We start from the raw sequence: 13,496 nt of genomic DNA on the forward strand, positions 1-13,496 counted from the left end.
TAATTATAATAAAATATACTTTTGATTATAACAAATGTGTACCATATTTAGGTGGTAATAAATAGTAAATATGTGTCATAAGCAGTGTAAAATGAAATAATGTAATCCAAACATTTCACATTATATTTTATCTTGTTATTCAGTTATGTTTTGTAATGTCAATATCCATAACCTCACATTAAGGATCAGAACGATTAGAGCTGCCAATTTTGTAGATATTATTTGTGCCTGCATTGTTCTTGTGTACAGCAGATGTTCTATTCCAATTCCCTGAACTTAATAATAATAATACCCTGTGCATTAGAAACACAATAGTGCAGTGACCCCCAACCTTTTGGGCACCAAGGACCAATTCCGTGGAGAAAGATTTTTCCACGGATCGGAGGGGGCATGTCTGTTTTGTCTGTTGCCTGCATCCCATGAATAGGGCTTTGCTTGTTTGCATGGCCCAGTTGCTGTCATGCCGTGGACCGGTGCTGGTCCACAGACTGAGAGGCTGGGGACCCCTGCAATACTATGCAGCAGAGATCTGAAATCAACTGTTCTGTTTACACAAATGATTAACATATCATGGTTATTATGGAACCATGGGATACTCCCAGCATATCTGAGCATCTGCATATTTATCAGGACACAAACTTGGGGCATTATCTGCTGATCATAACAATAATAGCCAGTAAAGTACTTATCAACAGTTTCCTTGCCATTAATTTCCTAATGAAATATAGGCTTAAAGGAAATCTCAATACTGAAAAAGAAGCTAGACAGGTGAAACTGATATTTATACAATATTTCAACCCATTTGAAATAATAATAGGACAATTGGATGTGTGTATTGTGTGTGTGTTCATGTGCATGAAAGAATATTCCTTAGGAAAAGATTAGAGGAAAGGATTAAATTGGCCCACAATGATCCAATCTCCTTCCCTAATTGATTGCAGTTATCTATTACAAGACATCCATATTAAAATATTTGGCCCTTAAACAATAACATCTACTACATTCACAATAATTATCAAGATTTACTTCAATGTCAAAAATATACTATAAAAAACATACTGTTCAATTTCTCTGCAGAGTTGTGATGGGAGTTTGCAATCCATTAAAGTTTTCCATTCTTCTGCTGTACAAACACTGTGATATGAAAGCTTCTCCATAGTTACACGATATATACATTCTGAATGGTGAATTCTGTGATACATCTGAAATCATGATTTAATGGAAGAAATTTGTATTTTCTCTTACTTGAACAAAATTCCTAAGGTTTCAAACTAAAAAGTTATTCTTGTTGCTTACACCTATCCAAACAGGCCATTTCTGAAGAGCAATCAGACATAATTTAACAGAAAATAATTTGTTTTGTTTTTCTTCCCCTTTACAGCCTGCTGGGCTGATTCATCATGGTGGGGACATGTTCCTAACTGGGATGACTAAACAATCCCAGGAGTATATACCAAAAGCATATAATTCCATCATAGTCAAGGTGTGAAGATCATCCCAGCTGCCCAGCCAAAGCAAATAGGCACCATTAGAGATCTGCAATATAGGAAGATGCTGGAAATGGATGATTACTTAATGAGAATTGCCAAGGCACCATTTTATACCACAAAGGAAAAGGCATTGTAAACCACTCCATTATTCTCCCAATAAAGTAACATGAATAGAAAATATAAAGTGACTGAAGATGTAGTGTTATTAGATAGGCCTCTCTGGTCAGATAATACTCGACATGTTACTGAGAAAGAGCTGAAGATATTTGGTAATTACGATGTGACTAGATTAAAGCATTTGGGAGCCTAGTACTTGATGTTGCCATGAAGGAAAAGAAAAACTGAAATGGCAAATCAAAATTACAATGGGTTCATAGAATGCAAAAAGCACGAACATGGAAAAGCTCAACACAGTGGAAGATGGAATGAATCAACAACTCCTTGGCATGCTAGGTATCACCAAATTGAACCGGATATAAATTGGATCCATTCAGTCAGAAGATCATACTGTTCATCATTCAATACACAATATCAAAGAAGGAATGGTACTGCTTTTATAAGTCAGGAAGGATGTAGCATAGGAAGGTTGTAGCATAGGAAGGAAAAATAGGAAGGGCACATTAGGAACAATATTTGGCTATTATGCAATCAATGGCCAAATAATATTAATTAGACTTTATGGGCAACTCCTTAATATAATTATTGTCCAGATTTATGCTCCAACCACTGATACAAAAGAAGAATAGGTTGACAGGTTTTATACTTAAAGTCAATCTGATGCCAACCGAACATGAAAACAAGATGTGTTGTTTGTAACGGAAGACTACAGCATCAAAGTTAGAAATATTACAGAGAAAATTATGGCCTAGAAAACTGAAATGAAGTAGGATATGATTTACCAATTTCTGTTAATCCAATGATTTCTTAATTGCTAGTTATAGTAACACAGTCTTCCAGCAACCAAAACATTACCAGATGGAGTACACAGAGATCAAATTGACTATATTATTGGTACAAGGAGATGGAAAAGTTCAGTTACTGCAAAGAAATGGCCAAGGGATTATTGTGGAACAGATTATGTGCAAATTCCAAGCCAAACTAAAGCAGAGGAACAAAGTCAATCAGTTTTTGCAATATGATCTTTACCATCAACCTCACCCCCCCACACACACACAATTTACAAGAAGAACATTAGGAATTAGTGTGAAGTCCTGGACCTTATTGATAGGGAACTAGTGTACTTGTGGAATGAAATCACAACATTGCTAAGAAGCATTATGAAAGGGAAAACCAAGAAATAAAAGAAAACAAACTGGATGTCAGACCCAATGGTGGAAATTGCCAAGAGGAAATCATAGTCAAGAAAGCAAACATCTCAGAAAGGAACTTTACAAAGAATTTTAGAGAGCTTTTAGAATGGACAAGATGCATATTCAATTACACTTGTTGAAAACAGACACGAAAACAAGGAAAGTTTCCCAAAAGTTCTCAGAGCTCAGGAGATTCCAAGCTTAATTGATATACAAAGGATGTAAATGTACAAACAGTAAGTGAAGAAGATCAGACAAAGATGAAATGTGTATACTGATGTTCTGTTAAAAATCCAAGGAGATATTGAAGATACTTCCAACTTATAAGAATCTGTAATACTAGAGGATAACATTAGATCAGTATTCTGTTATTACCAGTCTGAAGGCTGCAGGAATTGATAGAATATCTGCAGATATATGGCAAGCAACAAAAGGAAAATCTGAAAACTTCCAACCAAAGTATATCAGCAAATCTGGCCAGCTGTTGGGAGCTTACTTAGAAGACTTATCAAAGTGTGCAAAGTATTACAAAATAGTATTAATTTTTCATGCCTTTAAAATAATGCTTAGGATCATCCAACTCAGACTAGAGTCTAACATGAAAGGGGAGTTGGTTGTAGAAAAAGCCAAGGAGCAGTAACATTATTGCTGATGAACAGTGAATAATTGAGAAAGCCAAAGAATATCAGAAAGTCAATATGTACTTCATATTAAAGGCATTTGATGGATTGTGCTTTGAAAAACGAGATACCCAGAACATCTCATTGTCCTCATATGAAATCAAGACACAAATCAGAAAGCCAAAGTCCAGCCAGGACACAACAAAACAAACTGGATGTTTCCAGGTTGGCTGAGAGAAGGCTATAGGTAATGAAAGTCATAGAGATAGTGAAAAATTTAGGCTAAGTTTTAAATATAAAGACAACTTTAAAAACAGATAGTGGGGGTTGGAACAATTAATCAGTGGAATGACTTGCCTCCAGAAGTTGTGGGTTCTCCAACATTAGAAGTTTTTAAGAAAAGATTGGACAACTATTCATCTGAAATGGAATAGGGTATCCCTGCTTGAGCAGAAGGTAGGATGAGAAGACGTCCAAGGTCCCTTTCAGCTCTGTAATTCTGTTATTCTGTACAGATAGTTGTCAACTTATAACCATTTGTTTAATAACTGTTCGAAATTACAATGGTACTGGGAAAAAGTGACTTATGACCATTTTTCACACTTAACGACCATTGCAACATCCCCAGAGTCATGTGATCACCTTCTGTGACTTTCTGACAAGCAAAGTAATGAGGAAGCCAGATTCACTTAACAACTGGGTTACTAACTTAATTGCAGTGATTCACTTTATAACTGTGGCAAGAAAGGTCATAAAATGGGACAAAACTCACTTAACAACTGTCTCACTTAGCAAGAGAAATTCTGGGCTAAATTGTGGTCGTAAGTCGAGGGCTACCTGTACACTAACACTTAGTAGGGTAGTTACGAAGGCCTTGGAAAAGATTTTAAGATGCTGGAATGTCTTCACCTACAAAGGTCAGAAGTGGGCTTTTTCCTGTGACACTCTATGAAAGTGAAAGTTGGATTTGGAGAATGTAGGATACAAAGAGGATTGCTGTTTTTGAACTTTGGTTTTGGAGGAGACTCCTGGGAAAACTATGGATAGCCAAAAATAGACGAACAAATGGGTAATTGAAAAATCAACCCAGAGTTACCACTTGATGCACAAATAATCAGAATCAAATTATTATACTTTGGGTACTTTGTGTGAAAGCTTAACTACCCAGTGAAGTCTATCATGGTTAAGAGATGAAAGGAAAGAGAAGAGAATGATAAGCAGCAAGATGGATGGATTCTATTAAAGCAATGATGGGTGCACTGTTGGAAGACCTGAATAACTAGGTTTGAGGTAAATCATCCTGGAGAAAATTGATTGATAACTAAGAGTCAACACCATCTTATTGGCACATCATCATCATCATCATTATCCTCATCAACAAAATAAAAATGTTTAAATATTTGAAATCAAGAACTTAACACAAACAAGCCCACAATATCAGAAACAGTTTAGTACTTGTAATCACTCATTGTACTAATTATTAGTGGTCAATATGTTATATTAAAAATAATGTTATTTTGTTTCACTTTGTTATTTTTGTAGGACAAAACTTACATTAGCGCAGTGCAATGCTAAAGCACAAAAGACTGCAAACATTTTAAAATTGTTCTCGTCGGTTTTAGAAAAGGCACTTCCAGTTAGTTTGTTCACCATCTGCACGACACCAATGACACTTCCGCGACTCACAATAGGCATGCATAAAATGTTCCTTGTTGTATAGCCTGTGTAGAGATCTACCTCCCTTGAAAATAGAAAGGAAGGAAAGAATAAGAAAAGGAAAACCAGTCATTCATTTCATAGTAATGCACTCATTCTATTAACAATAGTACTGGACATTTTTTTAGTGAGTAAGCCAATGTCCCCTTGGGAAGTCACATAGATGTGTCATGTGCAGTCAACCTTCCTTCACAAAAGAAAGGCCATCCTTTAGAGGTCAGCGTAAATCTTTATCACCAGTTGCTATTCCAGTGGATCTAACACTCCACTTCTTATTTTTCACCATAATATCCCTTTCCAAAAGTTAGTAAAGGAGGCCAACCGTGGTAGCAATATTTTCCAAGATGTAGGAAAATAAAGACAGTTGAAAAAGATGTGAAGGAAAAAAACACATGAATCTTAGAATTCTTCTGCTCCTATTCAAACTATTTCACATACATTAATTTGTTAAAATACACATAACATTCTTGCAAAGTCAACAGCATTATTTCTGTACTTCAAACAGGGATTAAACTGAGACAATATCTAAAGTCACCCTGACTTTATTATCAGCTTTGATTTGATCCGGAAATATCCTAATGTATACTTCACCACAGAAATCTTCCAGTTAATAAAGAAACTCCATTAGTGTATGGGATACACATATTAAGTTGTCCCTGGCCCTTAGGGATGCAGTTGACCAGAGGAAGTGTTTGGGAAAAATAATAATATAACTCATTAAGCCAAAGTGGTGGTGTAAATAAGTGGCTGTTCCTAGTGAGAAACTACATTCTGTGCAGAAAACTATATTCAATGCAGTTTCATGAATCTATTAGATGTGTAACATGACATATGACAAATTGGCAAGCTTAAGCAGAGGTTAAACATACTGTACATCAAAGCCTATTATTTAACCACCTTATTAACTGTATATGTTTTTCATATACAAATGAATGAGCTTTTCAAAAATCAATTACTTAGCATTCATTCTCCCGGTAACAATACTTTAAAGGGACAATACAATTCCTATATTAATTCATAAAGAAAACAATCTTCAGCTAACATACATCAGTTTTAATGCAAAACTATAAATATATTTTATTTCTTAATTGGTAGCTGGGGATTATTTACATTAAAGGAAACAGCTGTTTCTTTTAAACAATCTGTGTCTTAAAATGATACCCATGAACACTTCCTGTTCTTAGGTCAATATGCTCTCTAACTTTGATCAGGGTTCCAACTTTATATCCAGTGTTGGAAAAAAGAAATTCTTACCTGGAAATGTTGCTCTTGTGGGAGGGCATTTAGTTCAGAAAAAGTCCAGCCTCTGATGCTGAATAGGCAAGGCTAGGGAGCATTTCCTAAGGAGGTAGGACTTCTTTAGATCTCCAAGGTAATGCCAAGGTAGGAGATTATAATAGGCAAATCAACAAAAATTTTAAAAAAATAAGTTGCTTGCTAAAATAGAAGAACTGGCCACCTAAATCAATTGTATCAATGGTTAGAGAGGATCAGGGTTGACTCACAAGTTGGGCAGAATGATTTCCTGCCTATGAGAAGAACTGAAATTCAGAACATAAGAATTTCTTTTTCTCCCCTTATAGGCATGAGGACATTCACCTCAGGGATGTAAAAAGATAAAAACAAAAACCAGGATAATACATCACATGTTTAATTACCTCCAAGACATCTGGAGGAATAAGCCATGATTTCCTCTAGAAGTGGATGGAATATTCTGTATTCTAATTCTGAAGAGAACTATGACTATAGAGGATTTGTTTTTCCAGAGGAAAATCAGAGCAGATTAGTTTAAAAGTTTGGGTTAGAATTTGAGTCCTTTCTATACAGAGTTCCTCCTTTTTCAGAGATGTTCCATGAAAAAGAAGACAAGACTACTCTTGATGAACTGATGGAAGACAAGTGGCAGATCACTGAAAGGGAAATTTCTGTCAAGAGTCACATTATTGACGTTCATCAGCATCTGAGATATGCATTATTGACATTCTTCAGTATCTGAAGGTTTCTGCAAGCTGTGTTCTTCACATGCTGATGGAAGAGTTAAAAGCTTAAAGAGTTGAAATTTGCCACCAATTATCATCAGAATTTAGGTGAGGAATTTCTTCACAGCATTGTGGTAAGCTAACAAAACATAGTCTTATTGTTATGACTCAGAAATGAAGGATCGGTCCATGAAATATCATCACAAAGTTTCATTTTCAAAAATTCAAAACTCAGGTTGGGTAGGTAAAAATCTATGGTTACAGATTTTTGGGATACAGATGGTGTTATTCACATAGATATTTTTGAACCTGGCATTGCTATCAGTGCTAAACTACAATGCTCAACACTTTGACACAACGATTAAGCAGAATTCAGAAGTATAAGGACATTTTGCTGCAGAATGATTAAGACTTAGTGTCTGGTTCTTAAGGCTCTAGAAATAACAGAATGCTGATTCTGAAGGAAACTAGTGCAATAATCAAATAAAGAGGAATTCTGTGAAAAAAAGAAAACTATACCATTTTTCTTTCTATTATTCCCTTAATGCTTGCATTGGGGTAAAAGAGTGCTCTTCTGTCTTATAGATCACTATCAAATGCTGCTCCATGTTTCTACAATCTCAATTGTTAGTATGAATGCACTCTTCGTTAGATATTAAAGGATTAAAGGATTCTGTTGTTCTAAGAGTACTTCCTCTGACACGAAGTCACACATGATTTCTACTTGTGTGGGCCTCCAAACTGAAGGACAAGAGAAGACAAGGTGAAATTCTTTACGTGAGCTTAAGACTTTTGGCCAGTTGAATTCCAATCCAGCATTTCCCAACATTAGGGGAGAGATGAAATATGCCAAATCAATAATGCTCCACAGCATGAAAAATGGAATTGAAATTATGGTGGTTAAACATGGATATTAAAATGTTTCTCTCCACTTACTTTTTTTTTTTTTTACTTCTGGTTTGCATACATGCTCTTTCTTTTAATGTATGTCCCTCAGCTTCTTTCAAGAGCTCCAAACTTTCTTCCCTTGATTAAGGGAAGGAAAACTCAGGTGTCTAGGAAGAAAGCTTGCTTCCAAAGGTAGCCCTTGTTAGCCTTTTCCATCTAATCCTACAGGCGGGATATTTCCAGAACTGAATGCACTCACACCTATGAGGGGAGAAAGCTATAAACGTTGCTATCAGAAGAAGAAGAAAAAAATAACTATCTTCAAGCTTGAAGAACAGAATTGTGAGTCCTGGTTTGAGCCACATTTCATCTGGAAACTGGATACACTGGAAAGAGCAGAAACATTCTTACCATAAATTTCTGTTCCGTATAGAAGACATTTCTTAACCTTGGGATGGCACTACAAATACATGGGCTGGATGAAAAAACAAAGTTTCTCTAACAGAAATGGCTGATATGCTCTCCTACAACAAACATCCCTTTAGCCCCTGGCCTGGAACAGAACAAAACTACATATCTATGCCAATGAGTCCCCAAAGTGTTTTTCAAAAGGTAATTGGACTTCCTTGTTGTTTTTTTCTTGAAAACATTTCACTTCTCATCCAGGAAACGTCTTCACTTCTGAAAATGAGAAGTGAAGAAGCGTCTTGGATGAGAAGCAAAACCCTTTCAAGGAAAAACCAAGAAAGTCCAGTTGCCTTTTGAAAAGCACCTTTGGGACAATCATGATCTGGATGATTGAGAATCTCCATAGAATACAATATCTAAATAGGAGCATGTCAGAGCATGTTTAATTTGAGATACCATCCCAAAACTAAGAAATGCCTCTGAGAGAGAAGAGAAATTGTCTTATTTAAAAAACTAAAATCGTTTTAAAAATTAACTGCGTAAAAATACATCAAATACTGTACACATACCAATGTGTGCTGAAAGCCTAATGAATTCCTCCTACCTGTTAAAACGTGGATCTGCATAGGCATCAGGTATGTTGAGGACCTCACCAGTTCTTGCTACCTGACCAGCTATTCCTTTTTCAATAGAAAATCTGCATATATGTAAAGAGATATTAAAGCAATATGCTGATATGAAACAGTAACACTTGTAACTGATGAATATCATTCATCACTTGATAGTACTCACAAGCTGGGGCAAAAGGCAAAGTTAGAACCATTTCCTAACAGGTGAGGTATCCTATACACAAATTAATCAAGTCAAGAGCTAAGCACTAATATCATTAACATCTCACTCTAGCAGGATCTGCTCCCAAAGTACTTTTATAATAATGAAGATGTTTTAAGAATGCTGATTTTCCCTGAGTCAGGTGCCCTCATGAGTCACCTCTTTCCTGAAAGATTTCTTGGATAATATTCTGCACAATGTAGTGTCACTGATGCTGTGCTAAATTTGTAACACCTTGTGAAATGTCCAAATACTCACATGGGAACCAATAGGTTTTCTCCTCCCTGAACAGATTCCACAGACTATATTTAGATTAAAAGTCTGTACTTTGTTAAAACTGTAGGTACGGACATCACTTTTGCCTAGACTCTGGAATGGAAAACCTTAAATAAGTTCCCAGGTTTCCTAAGAGGGTTAACATGGTCAATACATATTTCCCAAGTAGAATTTGAGGGGGAAAAACCCTCAAAAATGTAACATTAATTTGATCCCCTGGGAAAATACAAAGATTTTGCTCTTCTCTGGTTTTAGCCTCTCTGAACTGAGTCTTAAGGAATTTCAGAAAGTAATATCAGTTTTTTAAGAGAAACTTTGGAAGCACTCAAAATAAAGCCTGTATTTGGTGGAAGATGATTCCATGGTAATGAAATTAAGAAGGCAGTTATGAAAAATGCACTTATGCTTATTAAGAGTATGGGGAAAATTTGTTTTCTATGCCACCAGTCATATTACACAATGCTGAGAAATACCTTTTCAATCACACAGGACTAATCTCTATTACCAAACAACTATTTTCCCATCTCCATCTAAATTCCTAAAGTCTCTGGAAATGTAGATATATATTCTTTAAATTGACTGAACATACAATCATAGGGCTGGAAGGCACCTCAGAGGTCTTCTAGTCCAACCAACTGCTCAAGGCAAGAGACCTTATACCATCCCAGTCAAATCATTGTCCAGTCTCACTTAACAACATAAACTTTGGGCTCAATTGTGTTTGTAAGTCAAGGACTACCTGTATAGGGCTCAATGCTCATGTCTGTCAGGATCTTTCTGAATCCTATCTTCCAAAGTGTTAGCAATTCCCTCCAGCTTGGTGTCATCTGCAAATCTGATGAGCTACCCTTCATCTAGATCATTTATGAAGATGTTGAAGAGTACTGGGCCCTAGACAAAACCCCACTGCATGATTCCCTCCATGTACAGTAAATGTAGTTCCATTAAGAATTACATACTGGGTGTGGTTGGTCGGCCAATTATGAATCCATTTGGTGGTAGTATTGTCTATCACACTTTTTTTTTATCTTATCAAGAAGTCCGCTGTGGTCTACTTTGTTAAATGCCTTACTGAAGTCCAAGTATACTATGTCCATAGCATTTCACTGGTCTACTAATTTAGTCATTTTATCAAAGGCAATAAGGTTTGTCTGACATGATCTGTTTTAACAAAACCATGCTGACATCTAGTAATCACTTTGTTCATTTCTAGGTGCTTACAAATCCTCCACTCGATTATCTTTTCCAATATTTTAACAGGTATTCATGTCAAGCTGATTGAACTATAATTTCCTAGATCCATTTTTTTCCCTTTTTGTAGACTGGTACCACCTCAGCTCTTTCCTAATCCTCTGGTAGTTTCCTTGTGCTACAGAAGTGCTGAAAGATTACATTCACTGGCTCTGATTACATAGGCCAGCTCTTTCAGAGCCCAGAGATGCAAACCATCTGATCCAGGTGATTTGTACTCGTCTAAAGTAGATAGGCATGATAAGAGTTTTGCAGAAGAATCAGATTGATAGAAAAGTGTAAGACATGAATGAACCCTTTCATTTAAAACATAAACTCCATTTACTGGAAAATACAGGTTGGAGCTATAAAGAGACAAATGTAGTTTAGAACAGATAATTTCTATCCCATTATTTCAGTTCCATCAGCCATCCATTTATAGACACTTTTGGGGAGAAAAGAACACCTTTACAGAGTTCTAAATATAGAATATCAAATTCTAGTTATGGTACTAATACAACCCTGAAAGTTGGGGATACATCTATCCAACCTGAGAAAAAGCTATCAGGACTGTATACTTCTTTGCCCATACCTTCCAACCTGACTTAGAGGCATGGGGAAACTAAGGTGATTGATTGCTTGTTGCTTTTATTTCTGCTGTGGCTTGTTCCATCATTGAAGTGTCCTTCAATGATGGAACTCTTGAAGAGTTCTACACCAATGTTGCCTTTCTATAAAGGCAAGGCAGGAAGTCAAGTACAAGTTAAGAGGACGTCAGTCCTTCCCTGAACACCACCTTTTTAATACAATAAGCGTGGACAGATTTCTTATTTATGGGAAGAAAATTAAGATAATAGCATGCCAATAACTTCCAAAGTTAATTATTTGAATATTCTTATTAAACTGGGTGAAATTTATAACCTTGTTAGGTACTGGAATAATGCATAAATGGCGAATAATGTGATAATAATAGTAATATTAGTAAAGTAAAGTTGGAAGGGACCTTGGAGGTCATCTAGTCCAACCCCCTGCTCAGGCAGGAAACCCTATACCATTTTGGACAAATGGCTGTCCAGTCTCTTCTTAAAAACCTCCAGTGTTGGAGCATTCACCGCTTCTGGAGGCAGGTTGTTCTGAAGGCATCATTATAATTTCAGGCATTTAATTCTGATGGTACAGACTGCTATTTGAAAACATAACAAAACTAACTTCAATGAGAATGAAATCATAGAATGATGAAAACTGTCACAGTATCTGTAAATATAGACAGAAGCTGAATTAAAGTATAAAACTTGTAAAAACAGACTACTATTCTTACCTTATTTCTTTGGTCTTCCTGAAGACCGGCTTCCCTTCATGTACTTCTCCAATATCAAACAAGTCTGAATACAACTCATTGTTCTTCTGATCTACCTGGAAGAGTGCACAGCGATCTGCATTCACCAGATTTTTTGCATATATCTATAAAGAGCAAAAATGGATTAACCAAAGTGGGTGTGGGACAAGGCCTGAATTGTCTTATATTTATATACTAACGGTAATTAATCTCAAAACATATACAATTTCTGTCTTGTTTATGGAGCTAGGTGGATGGTTATATACTGTAGACATGTTCTACTTATCTGTGATTTCATGTTGAGAGACCCACTAATTTTGGTTAAGCTATTTTCTCCAAGATCAGGCTTCACCATTCTGCGATTGTGGAAGATGAAGTTCTAAAACCCCTCAGTCTTCAGAAATATGGTACACAAAAACTTCAGATGTTGTGAATTCTAATCTAACTAAAATGTCTGATGATTCAAATGGCAGACGCAAACTATTTTTTTCCTGGTGATAATGTTTAAGTCGTTGCATTATAGTAAATAATATAACAAGTTGAAACAAAAGGATCTTTAAACAACATCGGTATTTTTAGTCCTTTTTTAATTTATTAGCAGAAAACATGGGAGATCATCTTTTTTGCCAAAAGCATGGTGCAGATAAAAACACATATTTAGCTCAAATTACATTTCTTTCCCAATAACATGTATTCATATAATGAAAGAGCAAGCTGAAAGAAAGTAAATTATCACTGTTTTTATATAATGTACTTAAACAAATAGTCAAGCAAGTTCTAACATATGTTACTATTAAGAGAATAAATAAAAGCTTCAGTTCAACATGTAACTTTGAGTCTCTGCTCTTTAAGCATTTAAAGATCTCTAGAGACACATTCTTATTGCTAGACTTTTAATAATTGAATTTAATATTAATTTTATGCCACATATTAAAGTTTTGTATTTTGTTTGTTTTTAATGTTGTCTCCTGCTCAGAGTTTATTTAAATAAATGGCAGGATATAAATCGTATACTATAAACATTTAATAATCAAAGGCTCCTCTTCATGTTTTTTTAATTCTCCTTTCCTCCTACGGCGTCTCTGTGAAGTTCTAAAGAGACCTCCAACTCTCTAGAATTTATCTGCTGGTGGGACAAGGGTTTACTAAGCAAAAGAAGAATTTGAAAAAAAAAGAGCCCTCTTTTTTCTAAGGCAGGAAGAATTAATGAACATAGAGCTTTGCTCAAATAGCTTTGGTTCCAAGCTACTCTTGGCAAGTGCTTGTTTTTATAGAGTAAGTTACTCCAAAGTGTTTCAGATACATTTTGAAGCCTATAAAACAATTTTAGAGACAAAGCTTATTTTGCTTTGTATCTCATCTTACTATTGTGGGAAGTCAGAGCCCCAGAGAAGGAAATATTAAAAGGGCAG

The 13,496-nt window shown here is 35.7% G+C and overlaps 1 protein-coding gene across 1 annotated transcript in view; it reads right to left on the reverse strand.

The window, feature by feature from the left end:
* Positions 1-13,496, reverse strand: part of PDE10A (phosphodiesterase 10A) — a 94,720-nt gene that overhangs the window by 16,707 nt on the left and 64,517 nt on the right. The window contains exons 11-14 of the mRNA XM_029284518.1: positions 12,067-12,209; positions 9,016-9,108; positions 4,975-5,161; positions 1,060-1,202 (exon numbers count right to left, since the gene is read on the reverse strand). Coding sequence (XP_029140351.1) covers positions 1,060-1,202; positions 4,975-5,161; positions 9,016-9,108; positions 12,067-12,209 — 566 coding nt within the window. The remainder of the gene's footprint in view (positions 1-1,059; positions 1,203-4,974; positions 5,162-9,015; positions 9,109-12,066; positions 12,210-13,496) is intronic.

This window comes from Protobothrops mucrosquamatus, unplaced genomic scaffold (assembly GCF_001527695.2).
Source record: "Protobothrops mucrosquamatus isolate PMUCROS unplaced genomic scaffold, P.Mucros_1.0 scaffold678, whole genome shotgun sequence".
In the NCBI taxonomy this organism is placed as follows: Eukaryota; Metazoa; Chordata; class Lepidosauria; order Squamata; family Viperidae; genus Protobothrops; species Protobothrops mucrosquamatus.